General features: G+C 43.9%; 1 protein-coding gene across 1 annotated transcript; it reads right to left on the reverse strand.

Annotated features, from left to right (window-relative positions):
• Positions 1-2860: 2860 nt before the first annotated feature.
• DCAF10 (DDB1 and CUL4 associated factor 10) lies at positions 2861-21390 on the reverse strand. Its single transcript, XM_089488747.1, has 7 exons — positions 20945-21390; positions 10108-10221; positions 8061-8258; positions 7027-7229; positions 6371-6481; positions 5548-5693; positions 2861-4538 (listed from the first exon to the last, which is right to left on the reverse strand). Exons 1-7 carry the CDS (start codon positions 21286-21288, stop codon positions 4170-4172), a joined length of 1485 nt encoding a protein of 494 aa, XP_089344873.1. The 5' UTR covers positions 21289-21390; the 3' UTR covers positions 2861-4169.
• Between the last annotated feature and the right edge of the window lie 18 nt (positions 21391-21408).

A 21408-nucleotide genomic window follows, 5' to 3' on the forward strand; every position in this document is an offset into this window, starting at 1 on the left:
ATAAAAAGCTTTTCTCATATCAAAAGGTGACAGGACAGAAACACTATTTTAAGAGCCTATCATTCTGAAACGGTCAGGAAAGTTACGGTAGATATAATCTGACATAGAAATTTGGAATCTAATTTTTCCAACCGTTGTAAGTATTACGATGATCAACTAAATTCCACTGCTCCATTAAGTCTGAGAAAGCGCTATTCTTCTAAAATTTTGCATTGTCAGGACTCTACAAATAGCCCCTTTCTTCATTCCTGACATAGTAGCATTGTCTTTTTAAAATCACAGTCTTAGCAAAATTACTGGGATTTCAAACCAGAACTTCATCAGCATTCTTTCACTTTATGTACCCAAAATACAGTGTTTTAATTCAGTGAAGCAACCAAAAATGTAAAAAATGGGATTTCCATCAGCCAGAAGGAACACGACCATTTCAGAAAGGCATCCCCCATCTCAAATACAACCCTGGAGAAACCCAATTTCTTATTATTCTATGAACAAGGTAATATGAAAATCAAGCAAGACAATGCAAAGCAGACACACTATTGAGTCACAAACTTCTGCTTCTATTTGTAGATGAAAATATTGTTCTCATCAGATATGTTCTGTTTCACTGATCCAGTTATTTTCTAAAAGTAGTAAGAATTTAGGGGTATGTTCCATTTAGTTCATGGTGGTTTCACTCATAATTCACCCACAGAATTAAAGCTACACACGGCTCTGGATCACAGCTCTAGTTTGTTGTTTACCAATAACTTGGGAATGAACCAAGGATGGCAAGTGCAGTCTCTCTCAGTCTTCCTTTAACTGTTGCTTTCAAGAGAGGTCAGACTCCAACTCCTACCACCCTCATCTACCATGCTAGCCAGGGATAATGGGAATTTTAGCCCAACCCATCTTGAGCATGCTGTTAGGGTCAGCAACTTTTGTGCACAGAGGACAACATTCTTCTTGGAGATTGTATAAATAAATCTATCAGTGCCCACACAATTACTTCATTAAGCAAGCATCTGAAATATGGAAAATGTAATTCATAACAAAACAAAAATTATGAAGAAATGTCAAGACGGGGGAAAAAAGTTATAGAATTTCAAATCCAGCAGTCAGGACCATATCAGTACATAGAAACAGTGTCCAGAAACCAAATCAAATTTTCTGGAACTCCCTATATACAGTTGGCCCTCCACATCCACAGATTCTTTATCTACGCATTCAACCATCCACGGTTTAAATTTTTTCAAAAAGATATACATTCCAAGCGGCAAACCTTGATTTTGCTATTTTATGTAAGAGTCACCATTTTACTATGCCATTGTATTTAAGAGGACTCGAGCATCCACGGATTTTGGTATTCACAGGGGTGTCTTGGAACCAAACCCCAGCGGATACTTAGGTCCCACTGTAATACACACTCTGAGAACTCACATTATGAAAGTAAGTTCACCATTTGGAGAGTGGCCTTCCATTCTATTTTTTAAAATGGTACAGAAACTCAGCCACATGACCAGATTTTTAGGAATATGGCTCATCAAAGCCTCCCTCCTCTCATTAGATGGCAATGTTTTCTGAAGATGACTGGAGTACACACCAATCACAAATGGACAGCAAGATTTTGTTGGAATGGATGCAGTGAAGTGAGAAAGGGGTGGCTATACCATAGTCTGCTGCATAGGGAATAAGTGCTGAAAGAGGAGCACCTAGGTCCAAAACACACTGCAGAAATAATCCAGTTTGAGACTGCTTTAACTGCCTTGGCTCAATGCTAGGGAATCCTGGGAATTGTAGTTTATTGTGGCATCAGAACTCTCTGACAAAGAAGGCTAAATGTATCACAAAACTACAGCTTTGGACCATAGTTATGCAGCACTGAAAGAAATATTTAAGATAAGCCACTCAGTTGGAAGCTGGGCCAAGAGGACAAGGCACACAAACATACTCATGCCAAGCTCTAGGTGAAGTTTCATCCAGAAATTTCTTATCCCCATCAAGAGAGAAGTACAGGCCGATTATAGTATTTTCTGCATCAAGGAGCACTTGGTACACCCCATCCTCTCCCAACATCAGGCTGGCACTGGATAAGCACTTCTTATGCAGATGAACAACACAGGTTGGAGCCAAACAGTTTTTACTCCTAAAGAGCAGTGGCTGAGTTCTCAATGTGCTTGTGTAATCTGCTGCACCACTACGGAGCAGAAGACTACCATAACGGTATCTTTAGTATTTCCATAGGACCTATTAAAAAATCCCTGCAACATTCATCTACAGTTGCAGTTCTCTTCTCCCATCCAAATCAATAAGCCAAACATCACAGATATCACCCAAATTAAAAAGCAACACCATTCCAGATGACTTCAGGATGCTGAATATCTGTAGTGGGACTAAGGCAACACACACTTCTTGCTGGCTCTTTGTTGCTTGGATTATAGAGAGATTCCACATTTATCCCCATCAGTAGTTTTGCTGAAGATGTTGTCTCAATTTTTTGCAATCTGTTCCAGAGCAGATTATTCCAGCACATATGACCAATCAAGGAATCCAGTGAGCTGACATTTTCATGAGCAGCTGATCGCATCACACTGAAATGGGTGATCTTTATCTTATGCTCAGCTTGGCCACTAGACGTCCAATAGAAGACCAGGATCTTCAAGGAGATTGGTTTTGTTTGATTGTTTCCTCTTTAATTTGGAAAATCACAGACCCTCCACTTCCTGTATCTTCTTCCATGGTTCACTCCTAAATTTCTGAATTCGGCTGCTCAGTGTTTGACTGAGTGAAATGGTGAAACAAAGTCACCACCAACACATTCACGACTTGGTGAATGGGTGTGAAATGTGCCCCTTTGGTCAAGAACAAAGCAAAACAGATCTATGGTTGCTTGGTTTATTTCACATAAGTATCTGCAGTGGAAAAACACAATTAAGTTTGTTCAATTAACAGTTGCAGAAACAGTTCCAAAGGATGTGCCAATATGCTAATAAAAATTGTTATTATTACCAGAGGAGAAAACATATCCTTTCCACAATCTTCTGACTGATTTTCATATACAGCTGGAGAGCTAGCTTACCAGGGCAAAATGTGTGCACACTTGCACTAGGCCTTCTTACAGATGGAATAGCATCATTTTGTGACTTTCAAGGCACATCAATTAAAGGTCAAATAGCCTTAAGAGATTCTGCAAATTACAACAGCACTGAGCAACATTCAACTTATTTTTTTTATAAAAGATTTTATTCACTCCCCAAGCCTTTTGCGGTGACCAAGACCCATCAAAGGGTTGCTACACAATTCAGCAGCATGTTCTCTTGCACAGGCCTCACTGAACTGTGAAGTTCTGCCAGAGCTTTGGCACTTGCATAGCTCTTATTTATTTTCTTGAGGTTTATGCAGAGAACTTTCTGCTAGACTGTGAACTTCAATGTTTGGGCACATACTTAGTGATCCAACAATGTATCTAATCTATGTCCAATGATATTACAGAAGGTGCTCCTTTATAAGACCTGTGAAGACAAGATGTTAGGCTATCCAGTTTTTCTTTACAAACCAAGGAAGAGCAACTGTGCTTCCAAGTCTTGGAGTGATGGTGCCATAAACAGGGCTACAGTTTCTAGAATACCAGGAAAACAGATTGAACTACAGCAGAACAATACCAAAATGTGATAAGATTATTTTGTAGAGTTGTTCACAAAACAAGTGTATCGGCTGCATGTAGCTAATGTAGTGTGCAAGTGCTTCATTATCTAGAAAGAGAAGAAAAATATAGCAAAATCTAGAACCCCAAAAGAGAGCTGAAATCCAGTTCAGGGAAAGAAGCACGTGGATTTTGGCTGGTATTTCCTCTGAAGCCCACCTTGCACAAATAGTCATAGGGGAAAACAAGGCTCATGAGTGTCTCCATGTTCTAGCCAAACAGCATGAGTGGAATCAGCAGGAACAAAGAGGAAGAATACACAGAAGTCTGATGTGAAAATTCTGAGTCACAACAAACATACACACGCTTACATAAAGGGTTGGACTGAATCTGTGTTGCTTTTCAGTCCAGGGATCAGAGTAACTCTGTACTGGTCCAAATTTACAAGATTTTTTTTTCTTTTAAAAACAAAAACAAAAAACACTCCAACTAAACTGAAGTAATTTAAAAAACAAACACCACATGTTCCTTTCAAGGCAAGAGGTGCCTAGAACTTTGGTTGATATAAAGAAACGCGACCACTAAGGCACCCGGAGGCAATCTGACAGTGTGTTGGAGAGAATTTGGTGGTCAGGACCACATCACTGTGTGAATAGAGCGAGCGGATTTCTTGCAAGGGGGCGGCTTCTTTGGGCAAGCAGTCCACCAGTTCGCTGCACTGGGTGTCAAATCCCAACAAGCGGATTCCATAGCCATGTGGGGAGGCAATCATTCGGCCGTCTGGGCTGAAACACAGTTCTTTGATATAGCCCCGGCCAACGTTGGCTTCCTCAATGCAGTGAGTCAATCGAAGGGAACAGCGAGGGGAAACTGGTCGCACTGGGGCTCCTTCTTGGAATTCATAGACACAAGTCCACTGCACAAAGTGGGGAAAAACAACAGTCAAACCTGGCTAGCGATTATGAATTCATCACACACATTACAGAATGAGAGTTCTCCTATGGGAGCAGCAATGCCCTCCCCTGCTGTCTGTTTTATCTAGTATTCAGGTAAGCACAGGTGGCCCCTTCTCTGCTGTTCTTTCACTGGCAGCTAAAGACCTTTTTATTTAAGGAGGCATTTGTTTGTTAATTTGTTGTGATAGTTAGAGCTTTTAATGGGGGATGCTGCATCTATCATGTTTTATATGTCTTTCTACAGCTGCTTTTAACTTACATTTTTTACTTTTCTTTTTAAACAGACATCTAGTTTAATTGTGTTTTCAGTTTTATGTTAAGAGCTTTTTATTTGTATTGTGTCTATTAAAAGGTTGTATACTGCCCTGGATTTCATGCTGAGAGAAAGGTGGGAAATAAATGAAAGAAAAATAAAATCTTTACCTCCATTCAAAACCATCTCAGATAATGCAACATGCTGTGGAAGTATGTATTACTCAACATGCACTGGATACGGATATTAGTTCAGAGTAACAGACTAAGGCTGGAGAGACAAAGGTTCAAATCCCAATTCAACCATGACATTCACTAAATGACTTGAAGCCAGTCACCATCTCTCAGCCTAACTTGCCTCATAGAGTTGTGGAGATAAAAATTCTACCCATAGCTCTTTGGAGGAAAGATGGAATGCAAATATAATAAACAAACAACCAAACATCAAGACTGAATATGCAGACTAAGTGTGCATGAGCTGTTTCAACTGGCCATTGCTGCTTCTCAGATTCAGAACTATAGACACAACCACAAAGTTATGGTAGATCAGGCAAAATCACAACCATTACCACATTTCTAATAACTTAACAGCAGAATGACAGTTCACAACTCTCCTTTCAAAGAACTTAACAGCTAAAGAGAATTCCAGTGCCTCTTCATGAAAGCAATCTGATTAACATACATGCATGTGCACACTATCACCACCATGCTTTTTACCTCTTGGTCATTAGAGTTACTTGAGCATCGAAGAAGCGTAGCCCATCCTTTGGGATGGAGCTGCAGTGATGTGATGCAGTTTCCCCGATCCCTCTCACCAGGAACTTCTGGGGTTAAAACCTCAAGACTATTGCGTGGAGATCCACCTATGATGAGGAAAAGTACCAGACAATCATTATCCTCTTCCAGTACCCAACCAGTTAAAAAACAAGGAAGGGATGGAGCAGAAGCACCAGGGGATGAGTTGCAATCACTCATTCTCACAACTCATAGAGGTGGAAGAGATCACAAGGGGTATTCAGTCCATTACCCTGCATGTCCTCCTGCCAAGGGACATTCATCTTCTGGTAAAAGATTTACAAAGGAGACTCCATCATGCTCTGAGGCAGCATATTCCACTACTGAATAGCTCTTACCATCAGGGAGGTCTTCCTAAAGTTTAGATGGAATCTCTTTTCTTGTAGTTTGCATCCACTGCTCAGTCCTAGTCTCTGGAGCAGTAGAAGACAAGTTTGCTCCATCCTCAATATGACACCCCTTCAAATATTTAAACAAGGCTATCATATCACCTCTTATCCTTCTCTTCTCCAGGCTAAACTCAGCTCCCTAAGCCGCTCCTCCTAGGACATGGTTTCCAGACTCTTCACCATTTTGGTTGCCCTCCTCTGGAACATTCTAGCTTGTCAATATCCAGTGTAACTAACACTAAACAGGCATGGCTAGATTAATTTTATTAAATCTGGAAATATTAAGAGTGTGTATTTAGTGGGTAGAATACCCTGTTCACAGAACCAACTTGTTTTAACTCTGTGTTTTAACGCACCTTCTCGCTGGGTAGCTCGTACCGTATGTTTCTCTGACAGTGGGTTTGAGTCTCCCTGATGACATGGTGACCCGGCACTCCTAGGACCAGAAGAGGTGGCAGATGCCAGATCTGGGAATGGAAAATCAGTCTCATGTAAATCCAAAAAACAGTGTTCAACTATCCTAATGTATTAGCTTAAGGCTTTCATCTCTTCTCTGTACAGGTCTCCTAATGTAATATTCTAATGATCTTCTTTAAAACTTTTCATTGTTGCAGTATTTGTTTGACAATAATCCTGTTACAGGAAAGGTCTGGAGATTTTATAAATACCCACAAATATTTATAAAGCAATCATTACTGAGCTCCAATAATTCCCCTGGGTCCCCAGAAGCAGATACAAGTTCCTTAAAGAGAAAATTAGCAAAGGCAAAACTTCCCTGTAAAAGACCTTGCCATATCACTACCCTTGATACTTTCCTCTAGCAACCTGGAGGTGATGGAACACAGCCCAAGTTCTCCTAACTTATTTGTTTAATTTGCAATATTTGATGACTTTTCAGATTGGTGAATTTATTCTTCTTGCACAACATGGCTTCCCAACTCTAGCTATCTTTTGCTACACACAGTCACAGTACATAGGATAAAGGTATCTTACCCATAACACATGGACTCACCTGAACTGGATGTGGTTCTCCTGGCTCTTAAAATGGGGTAACTGACAACCTCTAAAGATTTGGTTAAGTCAAGGTCATGCAAGATCAGGAGATACCCGGAAGAAGTTGAGATTAACATTTTGGAACAATCTGGGGTCAATCTCATACGCATGAGAAAGCGTGTGTGAAAGAACTTCTTGTGGGGGCAGCCATCTTCTGTGCACCTGGAGAGACACATCAAAGCACAGTCAAAATTACACTCTGGTTATAAGAATCTAGTTCCCAGGGTTAAGATGGTATTTAAAATTAGTATAAATGTTGTTGTTGTTATTATTATTTATTATTATTATTATTATTATTATTATTAACAACCTTTATTTATATAGCGCTGTAAATTTACACAGCACTGTACATACAATCTTTTTAATTAGACGGTTCCCTGCCCTCAGGCTTACAATGCTTTCAACTCTGCCTCCACCTCAAGAAAGGCAAGTAAGGGACAGGTCTGATAGCAGGTCAGGGTCTGTTGCCCTCAGGGGCTCCCAAATCTACATCTTCTTTGTTCTTGTTACAAATACAATTTTACAACTCAAAATGCCTCCTCACCCACTCAAGGGAATGCTGTGGGGGCAATTTCACCATGTTCTTGTCCCCAGTGGACTGCTTTGTATTCAGGGGAGGCCTTTCTTCAAAATAAGTGAATTCTGATTTACTTCCCGGTTTGGAAAAGGTATCTGCTGGTCCTAAAATAGCTGGGTGGGAAGTGCAAAAACACGCCAAAATTTCTTCTTTCAGCCCCAAGAGGAGGCATATTCAGGAGTGCAGCTTCTAGTGTGGTATAGGATGTGTATGGCACCTGAACCTCATGTAACTACCCACCCATTTTAAGTCATGAACCAAGTCTGTACACCCATATCATGCCATAATATCATCTCTGCATGCAACCAAAAAGTTTGGAAATAAAAATAAAGAATAAAAGTGTTTCAGACAAACAGGCATACCTCATTTTCAAAATTTTAATTTGAAGAAGAGGCAACAGTGCCAAAGTTGATTACCTGTTGGTATCCCAAATGATAACATTTCCATCAAATCCAGATGTAACTAGCAATCTTGTGTTAGTGTCATATTCGATGTTCTTGACCCAGCTGGTGTGACCATGCAAAGTGCACACTTTTGAATCTAGCTTTCTCAGATCCCAAAGTGCTATGGTAGTGTCATCAGAACATGTTGCAAACAGTCTGTTATCAAGAAACCTACAAATAAAGTGGAAAGGATGAGAAACCATCTCATATACTGAAATTCAGATCAAACCTACTTATACAAAGTGTCAAAATGCAACCCTTGGATGATACCAACAGATGCCTACAGTGAGGGAAAATTTTTTAAAGCATCTCAACTATGAAATAAAAAAATGGACACAAAGACTGATATTGCTGGAATGGAGATGAGTTTTTTAGACCAAGGAGTCTGAAAGACAACTGGTGACAAATTTCATGCTTGTGAACATATGATCCTACATTTGGAAGGGTTTCACAATTTCATCAATGCACATTCACTACTAAATTTCAAAATATGCATTTTGGGTCGCCAAAAAAAGCAAACAGAATCCTTTTGTCATCCATAAACAACAGCACCAAAGTACCAACAGTAACTTGGAGAAGAAGGGAGGGGTACACAAAGCAAAGGTGTGTGTGTGCACGCCACTGTACTACTGCACTTTAAGATCTGAACTTTAAGACCTAGGTTCAAATCTCACCACAGCCATTAAGTCTAACCCCATTTGGTATCTGGTGATAATACTGACCTAATTTGAAAGATTTTTAGAAGGGTAATTAAGAAAAAGTATGCAAAATGATCTGAATAAAGCAAAACCTCTAAGTATGTTTATGTATACATATCCAATTCTCTCACTCACTCACATCCGCATGCACATTTATGCTAAGCAGATACACTTCAGAACATTTCAATGGTCTCAAAATTTTTGAAATGTAGAAAGTCATCTTTCCATGCTTGCCCTACAGCCATCTTTACATGCTTGCTCTACAGACAAATTTTACCATTAATTCTCTCAAAGCGATACTGGTTCACCCTGGTAATCTCTAGATTCTGAGCAAAAAACCCACAATGCATAAGTAGCTTAAACAGTTAGATGGGAGAGTTGTTATCTCCAAGACACTTTGTCGAAAGGTGACACCAGATACCAGTGAGCTCATCAGCAGAGACATGCACACTCCAGCTTCAGAGTTACAGGAACAAATCCCAGAGGGATAGATACATCTATCCATTGCGGCAACTACATGTGACAAAACATTCAGGGTCTATTAGCACCTTACCAACTAAAAAAACCAATCCACAACACCTTTCAGCCATAAAACATGTGCTAATCCTTGAGAAACCAAAGGGCTGAGAAGTGTTCCTGCCAATCATAGGAAGAACTAAAATCCAGGAGAGGTTCCAGCTTGGAGAAGTGAGAGAAACAATTTTCAGGGAGTGATATTGCTACTACCCTCTCCTTCCTCTACTGGGAGTATCCCCAAGAGCAAAGCTTCTCTCATTGGAACTCTTAAGCCCCAGCCTACACTGGCTTTGGTCACAGAAAGTTTCTCTTCCATCAGCCACTGTATTCATAAGAATCCCGAAGACCAACTTTTTTGAGAAGAGGGTATTTTTAATGTTTTCAAGATGAAATGTGGGCATGGCACACAACTCTTTCCAAATATGGTGAGAGCAATACTAGTTGCACTAATATTGTAAATATCATATTAAAAAGCCAGTTCGCTAGGTCCCATCTTGTTAACAAACAGAATGTAGGCATGTACTACACAGTTAGGGACTGCCTGCTTTCTATGCTTTTTGCAAGCTTTGTGACTTTATATCAGCCACAATGCTTTGCACCCTGGCTTAGACTCAGCAGAGAAAATAAATTAGTCCAACGAATGATATTACCTATTGAGGGGGGCAACAGCAACATCAACAAGAAAAGGACTGATTTGGGTGTCATTATAAGTTACAGCCTCGCCCACCCATGCTTTCAGAGCTAAACAAAACAGTTACTGGAATTTTATACTTCTGTTCCTGGTTTTCACTTGCCAGCAAACTAACCTGATATTATTTACACAGTCCTCATGAGCAGTTGAGAGAGTTTTGATGTGCTTTGAAGAGATAGGATCAAAAAGTAGGACCTCAGTCTGTTCACAAGCCACGGTTAGCACTGACCTGGATAGGAAAGAGAAAAGCAGCAAGGCATTATGCACAAAGAAACATCCTCTCACTGGCATGATCCAAAGACTGAAAGGCACACACATACAGAGTTGTGAGAAGAATGGAATGGATCAAAGATCTTCCTTCCATAGGCAGAAAGGATCTACACATGGAAGTCACCTCTGGTCAGTTTTTAAGATTCTTCCCTCCCATCATGATTGTACCACAGCTCACCACATTCTGCAGCTCACATTCCACAGCATTCTCACATCCTGTGCTGGTGTGGAAGAGCTACTTTGGAGAGGACAGTGGGGGGAAGCCTGCTTCAGTCATCCCAATTAGACAGGCTTAAACTTGGAGCTAACCCAAGCAGAATTGCTTCAGGAACAGAGATACTCTCTATAGCAGTGGTCCCCTGCTACCACCCCCTTTCCTCCTGGGCAACAACCCTAGGCCCCCACCCCCATGTGTATTTCTTGATATTAGGCCCACTGTTCTACTGCAAATTCAAAACAAATCTCAGTCACTGCTCCCTTCACCACCCGGTCACCCTGGGAGCAGCAACTGAGCATCTGGCTGCCCCTGTGCCAGCCTTGCAGCAAAGGCCAGGGCAAGCAAGAGGTCCCTTGGTCCCTGCTCAGCTTTATTGCTGCTCCCCAAGTGACCAAATGCAAAGGGAGAATCTTCTCCCTGGCAAGAAAGGACTCTCAGTCCTTCTTTATCAAGGAAAAGAAGCACAACCAGTACACATGTAGGGGGTTTACAGTGGTCTTGTGTGACTTGTGTGGATGGGGAACAGGAGAGATTTTAACTAGATGAGCCACTCCAAGTTAAGGGACTCATTCCAAGAATCAATCCCAGATATCCTCTCCATCCTTCCTCAGAGATGTGTGTTCCTCATACAGCTTGAAGTCATCCCCTCTCAATACTATTTCTTCTGCTACCTCTTCTCTGTCCAACGAAAGAAAGCATGAGCAGCAGTTCAGCTCCAATCTGCCAGTCATGTCCCAGCAAAGCTCACAAAGCTTAAGCAGGGCCCTAAATGTAAAAGCTCCTTTTTGCCACCACTTCTCCCTGGCTGCCATGTGCTTTAACTCCTTGCTCCAGTCAGTAATTCTGTCTCAAAATGGTACCACTTCGAGCTACAGAAGCAATACCCTGCATCCAAGCATTTCCAACTGCCATAGCAAAAGACACGACTAAGGGAGTGAACTCATGTGAGGTGTTGAAGAGCTGGAGACAACACCACACAAAGCAATCAGTGTGGCTATGGGGTGGTTTTAAGGGACCTGGAAAAGACATTTTGGGCCAGTGTGGTGTAGTGGTTTAAGTGTTGTACTAGGACTCTGGAGACCAGGGTTTGAATCCTGCCTCAGCCATGTAAACCCACTGGATGGCCTTGGGCAAGGCGCACTCTCTCAACCTCAGAGGATGGCAATGGCAAACCCCTCTGAAGAAACATGCCAAAAAACCATGGTAGGTTTGCCTTAGGGTCACCACAAGTTGAAAATGACTTGAAGGCACCACCACCACAAGAACAGAAAGATGTTTCATGCACCCTTGATCCCAACCATGGTTCTACAGGCTGCTGGTTCTCCCTGTCTTTGTTGTGCATTAATACTTTGAAAGCCCCTCCTGCTATCCACTTTCCCTCTCACTGCCCTCCTGTATCTTTTCATTGCACCCAAGGGCAGGGGGCATACCTCCTTTTTTGGGAATCACTGTTCTAGAGATTTCTGCAGAATTTCTATGCAGGTATATCTCAGTTAACAAAGCCTATAAAGAAGAAACTGCTTTTAAAGCTTTTTAAACGCCCACCTAGCCAACGTTTTCCTCCTTATGCTCTGTCCAGCTACAAATTTAAGCTGTGAGGATGATAAAGGAAGGCTGGAGAAACACAGACCTTCAGTGTTGTTCTGCTGCAGTATTTCTGCAGTAAACAGTGCAATAAAACTTCAGCAGGAAAGTGCTACTTTTTTACTTTTGCTAAGTCTACAATTGTCTTGTGTGCTTGCCTACATAGGGCAATGTACTGCCTCTAGAATCCCTTACTGAATATGCTTAAACAGCATGATAGAGGAAGAAAGGGGAGAGCAATAAGCTACACCCAGCATGTTTTTTTAAAGCACAGATCTATATATTGGGCCATCAAAATGGAAATCCTAAGGAAAACAGAGGCCGTAAAAGGGGGGAAATATCATCAGTTATTTCTAAAAAAAGCTTTTAAGTGGTCTGTAAAAGGTTCAAAAGCTTTTTGTTCATTTATGCAAGGTTGACCTCACCTGGTTGTTTCATTTCACATGTGCATATTATTAGTTTTGTATAAGAACTTTGCTGAAACATGTTGAACATCATTTCTTGATTGCCGTGGCAGGAACCTATCCCCATTCTTTCCATGTTGTTTGTAGTACAAAATTTTCTGTTAAGGAAATCATGCCCACAAATACATCTACTTTGTTAAGTGAGATCCAAAACATACTGCAGAGATATTCCAGTTTGAGACTACTTTAAATGCCCTGGCTCAATGCTAGGGAATTCTGGAGACTGTAGTTTTGTGAGACATTTAGCTTTCTCTGTCAGAGAATTCTGGTGCCAGAATAAACTACAATTCCCAGGATTCCCTAGCACTGAGCCAGGGCATTTAAAGCGGTCTCAAACTGATTATTTCTTCAGTGTGTTTTGGACCTGAATATACCTGTATAGTAGACATTCTAACTAGAGCCAAAACTTGTTGGTCTTTTATATACAACATTGTCATTAGAGGAGCAAGTAGACTTTGTGGCTTGGGGCATCCTTCAACAGCTCAAGTAGCCATCACAGCATTGGAGCAGTAAACACCATTGCTGCATTCAGACATCAGATTCCACTTGACAATCATAAGCTAGAGGCAACAGTAAAACATATGTTTTCACCTAGGCAAGTACTCTAAACATACTGGAATAGGAATTCATGCTAGGGTAACATAATCCAACTGTTCCATCAAGTGGGACCAGACAATTATTCATTTATGTTTCAAGCAGTCTCAAAGCCTCTGCATATGGGTAGGTTTTTTCCTGAATGACAGCCAACAAGTTTGCATGTCAGCTTTTTTGTGCCTAATAGTAAAAACAAGATATTTAGTTAGCGAAAGAGAGCCAGAGTTGTAGAGTTTAAGCATTGGGCTGGGACTCTGAGAGATCAGGGTTTGAATCCCCGATGGCCATGGAAACCTACTGGATGACCTTTGGCAAGTCAAACTCTCTCTGGGGAAGCAACCCTTTCAAGCAAATCTTGCCTGGAAAACTCTATAATTGGGTCAATTTAAGGTTGCCATAAATCAGAAATTACTTGAAGGCACACAACAACAAAGTCACTCAAAGTTTCAGTGCTTATGATGTGGTATTTTGTCAGCTGTGGAATACAGCTCTTTTAAACTAAGGTCCAAAACACACCGCAGAAATAACCCACTTTGAGGTGGCTTTAACTGCCCTAGCTCAATGCTAGGGAATTCTGGAAAATGTAGTTTTGTGAGACATTTAGCCTTTTCTCTTAGAGAGCTCTGGTGCCACAATAAACCACAATTCCCAGGATTCCCTAGCACTGAGGTAGGGCAGTTAAAGCTGTCAAACTGGGGTGCTTTGGCCTTAAGATAAAAGATCAAATTAATGTACTTGGTGCATTAGAGGTGGATAACTTGTAGTCCTCCAAATGTTGTTGGAATGAATAATCACCCACTTATTGGCTATGTTTGACAGGTACTGCTCATGACCAACATTTGGAAAGTGAAAAACAAACACCCAGGAAGCCTACCTTGTTATTATTAATTTTTTTCTTTATTTTGGCTTAATGTTGTGAAGGGAAAGTGCACATTCATATGATTTGGGATTTTTGTTTCACTATTCAGAAAACCAAAGCTGGAGTTCAAACCACAAAGGGTAGAAATTGGATGATATTTGGCAATGAACACAGTATCGTCGGATTACTAACTACTGGAAACTCAGTCTTGACTGAAATGGCACATATATTTCAAAGCATTTTAATTCTTGCTTGGGAATCTCCCTCCACTTCAGCTAAGAAACTTTATCACTATAAAAAAATTATACATCACCCAGTTTGAATGCCATGACATCCTATATCTTCCACTTTGTGTGGAAGAAGACACCCACTGAACCAATGGCTACCATGTCCAGATATCAGATTCAAATGCAGCTGTGTCATATGCAGATCTGTCTAACCGTACCTTTCTGCATCAACTGCCTGACTAACTTTCTGCTTCCAGAAGTCAAATATTCCTGCCAATTTAACCTCTATAATCCCTTGTCAATAACTAACTGTGACGTGGATTTTGGGGAACATTTTGAATTGGATTTTTTCCCCCATGCCTTACATAAAGGGGGTCTGAATTAGTCATTTCTTGACTTATATTTACTAAATAATTTTAAAAAATATTCTTCAAGCCCATAAATATTTAAACTGATTTTTAAAAAAAGAAAGCATATTTAATGAGGTTTACATACAATATTCAAGCAAATTATTATGTGCAAAATATTCTTATTGGAATACTTGTTTTTCAGTTTTTACATGTAGTACCCTCACATGTGTAAATTTACAGCGCTTTATAAATAAAGGTTAATAATAATAATAATAATAATAATAATGGTTTGTTACAAATTTCTGAGGAAGTAACACTGAAAACCGTGGATGTGCTAATTTAGGGCACTCAAAAACTGTAGCAGGCTGTGGCTAGTAACAGAATATAACACATTTCCACTGAGATCCACTGGAACAACTCCAGTTTCTCTGTCACTGTCTTTACAATCACTTGCATTGGCCTGTTACAGACAGGCCAAAATAAAGCTGCTTCGAGTCACTTTGGAGGAATGGTATTTCAATGATGCATGTGTCCTAAGAGTCCAAAAGCCGCACCAAAGCTGCGCTCCAGTCCTTAGAACTGGAGTGTGCCTTTGGTGCGGCTTTTGGACTCTTAGGACGCATGCATCATTGAAATAGCATACCTCCAAAGTGACTCGAAGCAGCTTTATTTTGGCCTGTGTGTAACAGGCCATTATTTAATTCAGTTGCTGACTGAAGCCAATCTGATCTAGATTTACTTGAACCAAATAGCACCTCTATCTAACCACCAATGTAGAATTCTCTTGCACTAAACAAATCTTTCTGTGGCCTAGCAAAACTTCAGCTTTTTCACTAGCTGTGCTTGCTACATAACAAATTCTTACAGAACATTTTTTTAGAAACAGATTTTTTCCCTGCTGAAAGATTAAGCATTTTGGAAAATTATTGCAGACAGTCATTCTAAAACAAAGTAACCTTAAAAAATAATTGGCAATAGGGGATAACCCTGTGACAGGTTCGCCTTAGGATCATCATAACAACTTGAAGGCACTCAACTTTAGGGGAGATACTGGGCAATCCAAAAAGGTTAAGCCATTTGAGAGCTGGCAGCGAAGGGAACCTTCCTGTTACTTTTCTGTTACCTTTAGAGGGCAGAGTATAAGGGATTATCCTTTGAAAAGCAAAGATAATAAGAATAGCATTGCAGGCATGCTGTTTCCTTCTGCTGAATGTGCAATGATATTTTTATTCTACCTTCTCTCCCAACTTCAACACTTCTGTACACCAAGTCGTTGCAGAAGAACTTAGAATTCAGAGTGTAAAAGCATGACAGTTTCACAGTTTCCAAAAGATACTCGATATAAAATACCCAAAAGACAGATAAACAATTCCCTATTTCAGACAGAAAGTATGTGTTTATATGAGACATGTAAGTCACAACAAGGTTAAAATGACACACTAGGTTCAACTACCTCAAGAAAACTGAGTATTTGCAGTACTGTAGTCAAAGATTTTTATATCCTGTTTTTCTTGAATACAGAGTCCATTGGAGAAGAAATATTTACATTTCTTTCCCAAACATTTATTTACAAAAATTCTCAGGGAGGCTTGTTGTTCTTGTGCTGTTTTGACTCTTCTCAGAATTATGGTGACCCTAAGGCAAACCTAGAGCCTCAATACTCTAAAAACACCAGATCCTGACTGACGCTGGAAGTTAAGGAGGGTCAGCTCTAGTTAGTACTTGGATGTGACACCGCCAACGCCTGCCACATGCTATATGTCAGTGGTATTCAATCTTTTTACCCTTGGGATCCCACTTCATATTTAAATGTGGACACTGCACCCCTCCACTTGATGCAGTATATGAATAAAAATATTTTGTTAACTTAGCATATTTTCATTTGCACATAAATGTACACTCATATTTCAACAGTTTACAAGGAAATAACATTGTTCAAATTAGAACAGTCTTATCTAGGTAAATTTAATATTTAATAGGCTCCTCCTGGGTCCCACCCCACCCTTTGGAAACCATCGCTGTGGGCTATGTGTCAGAAGGAGTACCTGGCAAAACCACCTCCGAGTATTCCTTGCCTAAGAAAACCCTATGAAATTCATGAGATCTCCAAAACAGGCAACTTGAAGGGCACATACACAAACAGAAGGCCAATTTCGGGGTGTCTTGGAAAGATTTGTTCAGAGGGGATTTGCCATCACCTTCCTTTCAGACTGAGAGAGTGTGACTTCACCAAGGTCATTCAGTGGGTTTCCATGGTCTCCCAAAGTCCTAAACTCAAATCATTATACCACGTTGACTCTCACGCATGGATATACACAAGATACACAAATTATTTTTCATGGTGCTCAGAGAGGACACAAAATGAAACTGGATGGAGAACATCTTGCACAAGCTCAGATGGACAAAAATGATGCAAAGAAACCAGTGAAAGCAAACAAACAAAAAAAGCTTTCCCCAGCTTGGGCAGTACATGTCACATCAGTTCCCAACTGGTTTACTTTTTTGTTGTAGTTGTGTGCCTTCAAGTCGTTCCTGACTTATGACCACCCTAAGGCTATGGGATTTTCTCTGCAAGTTTCTTCAGAGGGGGGTTGCCATGGCCATCATCTGAGGCTGTGAGAGTGTGAGTTACCCAAGATTTATATGGCCGAACTGGAATTTGAACCCTGATCTCCAGAGTCCTAGTCCAATGTTGCATATATCACACAAGTCTGGCCTGGCTTATTAACTAAGGGGCTGTGCAGACCACCCTTTTTACAGCCAGATCAGGGCCACGGCAACTGTACACGTTTCCCGATCTGGCCTTTGCAGGGCGCGATAGACATGGCGGCAAGACTTTATGGTGTTCCTCTGATGCTGTGTCATGCAGACAAAATGCCAGAGGAGTGCTGTGGTGCCCCATGCCATGCGGTGTGGCGTGCCGTGTCATGCCAGCTTGGAGGCTGAGCTGGGGTGTGCGTCATATGGACGCTACGCCCTGACTCTGTCCCAACCCGGCCTTTCCTGCCAGTGTGCACAGCCCCTAAATCTATCATTTGCTAACAACTTCACATTGGGAAACAACAGCCACAGGACACAAATAATACAACATACAAGGTAATGACATATCACTAGAAAATACTAAGCTATAGAGATGAAAGTTGCGTAGAAAGTTCAGGGCAGACTCCTGTTTTAAGCCTGAATGTCGCCTTGACCCACGCATCCATGAAGGAATGAAGATGAGAAATAGGCTGTCATCATATAGGGTGCATCTCTTGCTGTATTGCCCAAGTCTTTTTTGCCTTTATGAGGACCCTATGGGTTTTCTTGGAAGTTTTCTTCCGGGAAGGTTTGCCATTGCCATCCTGAGACTGAGAGAGTACCACTTGCCCAAGGTCACTCAGTGAGTTTTTATGTTTGTGCGGTGATTTGAACCCTGGTCTACAGACTCTAGTCCAACGCTCTAACTGAAATAATGCAGTGTAACACCACTTTCAGTGTTCAAAGGGAACTTGTAGCACCTTTGAGACTAAATGAAAGAAAGAAGGTAGCAGGTGGACTTGAGCCTCCTTCCTCACATACAAGTCTACAACACCTCACGCCACCAACTTCTTTCTTTCAATGAGTGTCAAAGGTGCTTTGTTGTTGTTGTTAACTACCCTCAAGTTGATGTTGATTCATGGCACCCTGTGGGAGAGATACCTCCAAAATTCCCTATCCTTCACCACTCTTCTTAGTTCTTGCAAATTCATGCCCATGACCTCCTTAATAGAGTCCATCCATCGAGTGTGTGATCTTTCTTTCTTTCCACTTCCCTCCACCTTACCTAGCACTGTGGTCTTTTCTAACGTGTCATTCCTTCTCAAGACATGGCCAAAGTACAAGCCACAGTTTTGTCATCTTGGCTTCCAGGGAAATTTCAGGCTTGATCTGTTCTAGGACCATAACGGTAAAGGTTTCTCCTTTGACAAGGATGTCAAGTCGTGACTAACTGTAGGGGCAGTGCTCACCTCTGCTACTAAACTGAAGATCCAGAGCTGTCAAAGACAACTCCAGTGGTCATATAGCCAGCATGACTTCACAGAGCACTGATACTTTCCCACTGAAGTGGTACCTATTTATCTTACTTGCGCTTTTACATTACTGAACTGCTAGGTTGGCAGAAGATGGGACTAGTGATGGGAGAGCACTCAGAATCAGTGTTCTAACCATTGAGCCACCATGTCTGGGACCACAGACTCAGAGTTGGAAGACACCACAAGGGCCATCCAATCCAACCCCCTGCCATGCAGGAACTCACAATCAAAGCATCCCTGACAGATGGCCATCCAGCCTCTGTTTAAAGACCTCCAAAGGAGACTACTCACTCTCCAAGGGAGAACGTTCCACTGTTGAACAGCCCTTACTGTCAGGAGGTTCCTTCTAATATTGAGCTGGAATCTCTTTTCCTGTAGTTTGCATCCATTGTTCTGTGTCCTGTTCTCTGGAGATGGAGAATGTCTCCCTATGTCCCCCAATATCTCCCTATGGTCAAGCGGCCCCCAAAGCCTCCTTATGGGCCAGCGTCCCCTGATGCCCCTCTATGGGCCAGTGTTCCCCAATGTCTCAATAATAATAATAATAATAATAATAATAATAATAATAATAATAATATAGTTTATTTATACCTCCCGCCTCCCCCAACTATCAAGGCGGGATTACAACCTTAAAAGACACTCCCGCCTCCCTATGGGCCAGGATCCCCCGATGCCTCCCTATGGGCCAGGATCCCCCGAAGCCTCCCTATGGGCCAGGATCCCCCGGTGCCTCCCTATGGGCCAGGATCCCCCGATGCCTCCCTATGGGCCAGGATCCCCCGATGCCTCCCTATGGGCCAGGATCCCCCGATGCCTCCCTATGGGCCAGAATCCCCCGATGCCTCCCTATGGGCCAGGATCCCCCGGTGCCTCCCTATGGGCCAGGATCCCCCGGTGCCTCCCTATGGGCCAGGATCCCCCGATGCCTCCCTATGGGCCAGGATCCCCCGATGCCTCCCTATGGGCCAGGATCCCCCGATGCCTCCCTATGGGCCAGGATCCCCGGATGCCTCCCTATGGGCCAGGATCCCCCGATGCCTCCCTATGGGCCAGGATCCCCCGATGCCTCCCTATGGGCCAGGATCCCCCGATGCCTCCCTATGGGCCAGGATCCCCCGATGCCTCCCTAGGGGCCAGGATCCCCCGAAGCCTCCCTATGGGCCAGGATCCCCCGATGCCTCCCTATGGGCCAGGATCCCCCGAAGCCTCCCTATGGGCCAGGATCCCCCGAAGCCTCCCTATGGGCCAGGATCCCCCGATGCCTCCCTATGGGCCAGGATCCCCCGATGCCTCCCTATGGGCCAGGATCCCCCGATGCCTCCCTATGGGCCAGGATCCCCCGATGCCTCCCTATGGGCCAGGACCCCCCCGGTGCCTCCCTATGGGCCAGGATCCCCCGATGCCTCCCTATGGGCCAGGATCCCCCGATGCCTCCCTATGGGCCAGGATCCCCAGATGCCTCCCTATGGGCCAGGATCCCCCGATGCCTCCCTATGGGCCAGGATCCCCCGATGCCTCCCTATGGGCCAGGATCCCCCGGTGCCTCCCTATGGGCCAGGATCCCCCGATGCCTCCCTATGGGCCAGGATCCCCCGATGCCTCCCTATGGGCCAGGATCCCCCGATGCCTCCCTATGGGCCAGGATCCCCGGATGCCTCCCTATGGGCCAGGATCCCCCGATGCCTCCCTATGGGCCAGGATCCCCCGATGCCTCCCTATGGGCCAGGATCCCCCGATGCCTCCCTATGGGCCAGGATCCCCCGATGCCTCCCTAGGGGCCAGGATCCCCCGAAGCCTCCCTATGGGCCAGGATCCCCCGATGCCTCCCTATGGGCCAGGATCCCCCGAAGCCTCCCTATGGGCCAGGATCCCCCGATGCCTCCCTATGGGCCAGGATCCCCCGATGCCTCCCTATGGGCCAGGATCCCCCGATGCCTCCCTATGGGCCAGGATCCCCCGATGCCTCCCTATGGGCCAGGATCCCCCGATGCCTCCCTATGGGCCAGGATCCCCCGATGCCTCCCTATGGGCCAGGATCCCCCGATGCCTCCCTATGGGCCAGGACCCCCCCGGTGCCTCCCTATGGGCCAGGATCCCCCGATGCCTCCCTATGGGCCAGGACCCCCCGATGCCTCCCTATGGGCCAGGATCCCCCGATGCCTCCCTATGGGCCAGGATCCCCCGATGCCTCCCTATGGGCCAGGATCCCCAGATGCCTCCCTATGGGCCAGGATCCCCCGATGCCTCCCTATGGACCAGGACCCCCCGATGCCTCCCTATGGACCAGGACCCCCCGATGCCTCCCTATGGGACCTAGTAGTATCCTGCTTACCCTCCGGGGGAGTACTCGAGGTTGAAGACGGCGCCGTGGGTGCGGGTGATGGGGGAGACGGAGTCTGCGGGCTGGATGGCCCCGTAGAGCCCAGTCATGGCCCGGAAGGTCTCCCTCGCAGGCTCCACGGAGCGGCCCCCTCTGCCCCAGGCTCTGCCCCGAAGCCACGCAGCCACGCTTCCCCCGGGAGACGGGGGCAGCTGGGAAGAAGAAGAAGAAGAAGAAGAAGGAGCCGGAGGCAAAGGAGGAGGCGGAGGCTGCTGCGGAGGGGAGGGTGGCGGCGACGGGTCCCCTCCCTCCGCCGTCCGCTCCGGAGTGGCTCCCCAGCGCGCCTTCCAGCTCATCCCGAGCCCCACGCCGCCGCCGCCGCCGCCGCCGCCGCCGCCGCCTCTTCCTCCGTCTCTTTGGACAGCAGCAGCAATAGCACTAGCAGCATCCCTCCCGCGCAAACTCCGCCTCTTCCG

Source organism: Sceloporus occidentalis, unplaced genomic scaffold (genome assembly GCF_023333645.1).
Source record: "Sceloporus occidentalis isolate IW3139 unplaced genomic scaffold, rSceOcc1.0.p SCAF_1, whole genome shotgun sequence".
Taxonomy (NCBI): domain Eukaryota; kingdom Metazoa; phylum Chordata; class Lepidosauria; order Squamata; family Phrynosomatidae; genus Sceloporus; species Sceloporus occidentalis.

Coding starts and splice junctions, on each gene's coding strand:
- DCAF10 (XM_089488747.1), bottom strand. CDS start 21,288: ATGAGCTGGAAGGCGCGCTGGGGAGCCACTCCGGAGCGGACGGCGGAG. Junction 10,222..20,944: donor CTCGAGTACTCCCCCGGAGG/GTAAGCAGGATA, acceptor TTTCCTATCCAG/GTCAGTGCTAACCGTGGCTT. Junction 4,539..5,547: donor GTAACTCTAATGACCAAGAG/GTAAAAAGCATG, acceptor CACTTTGTGCAG/TGGACTTGTGTCTATGAATT.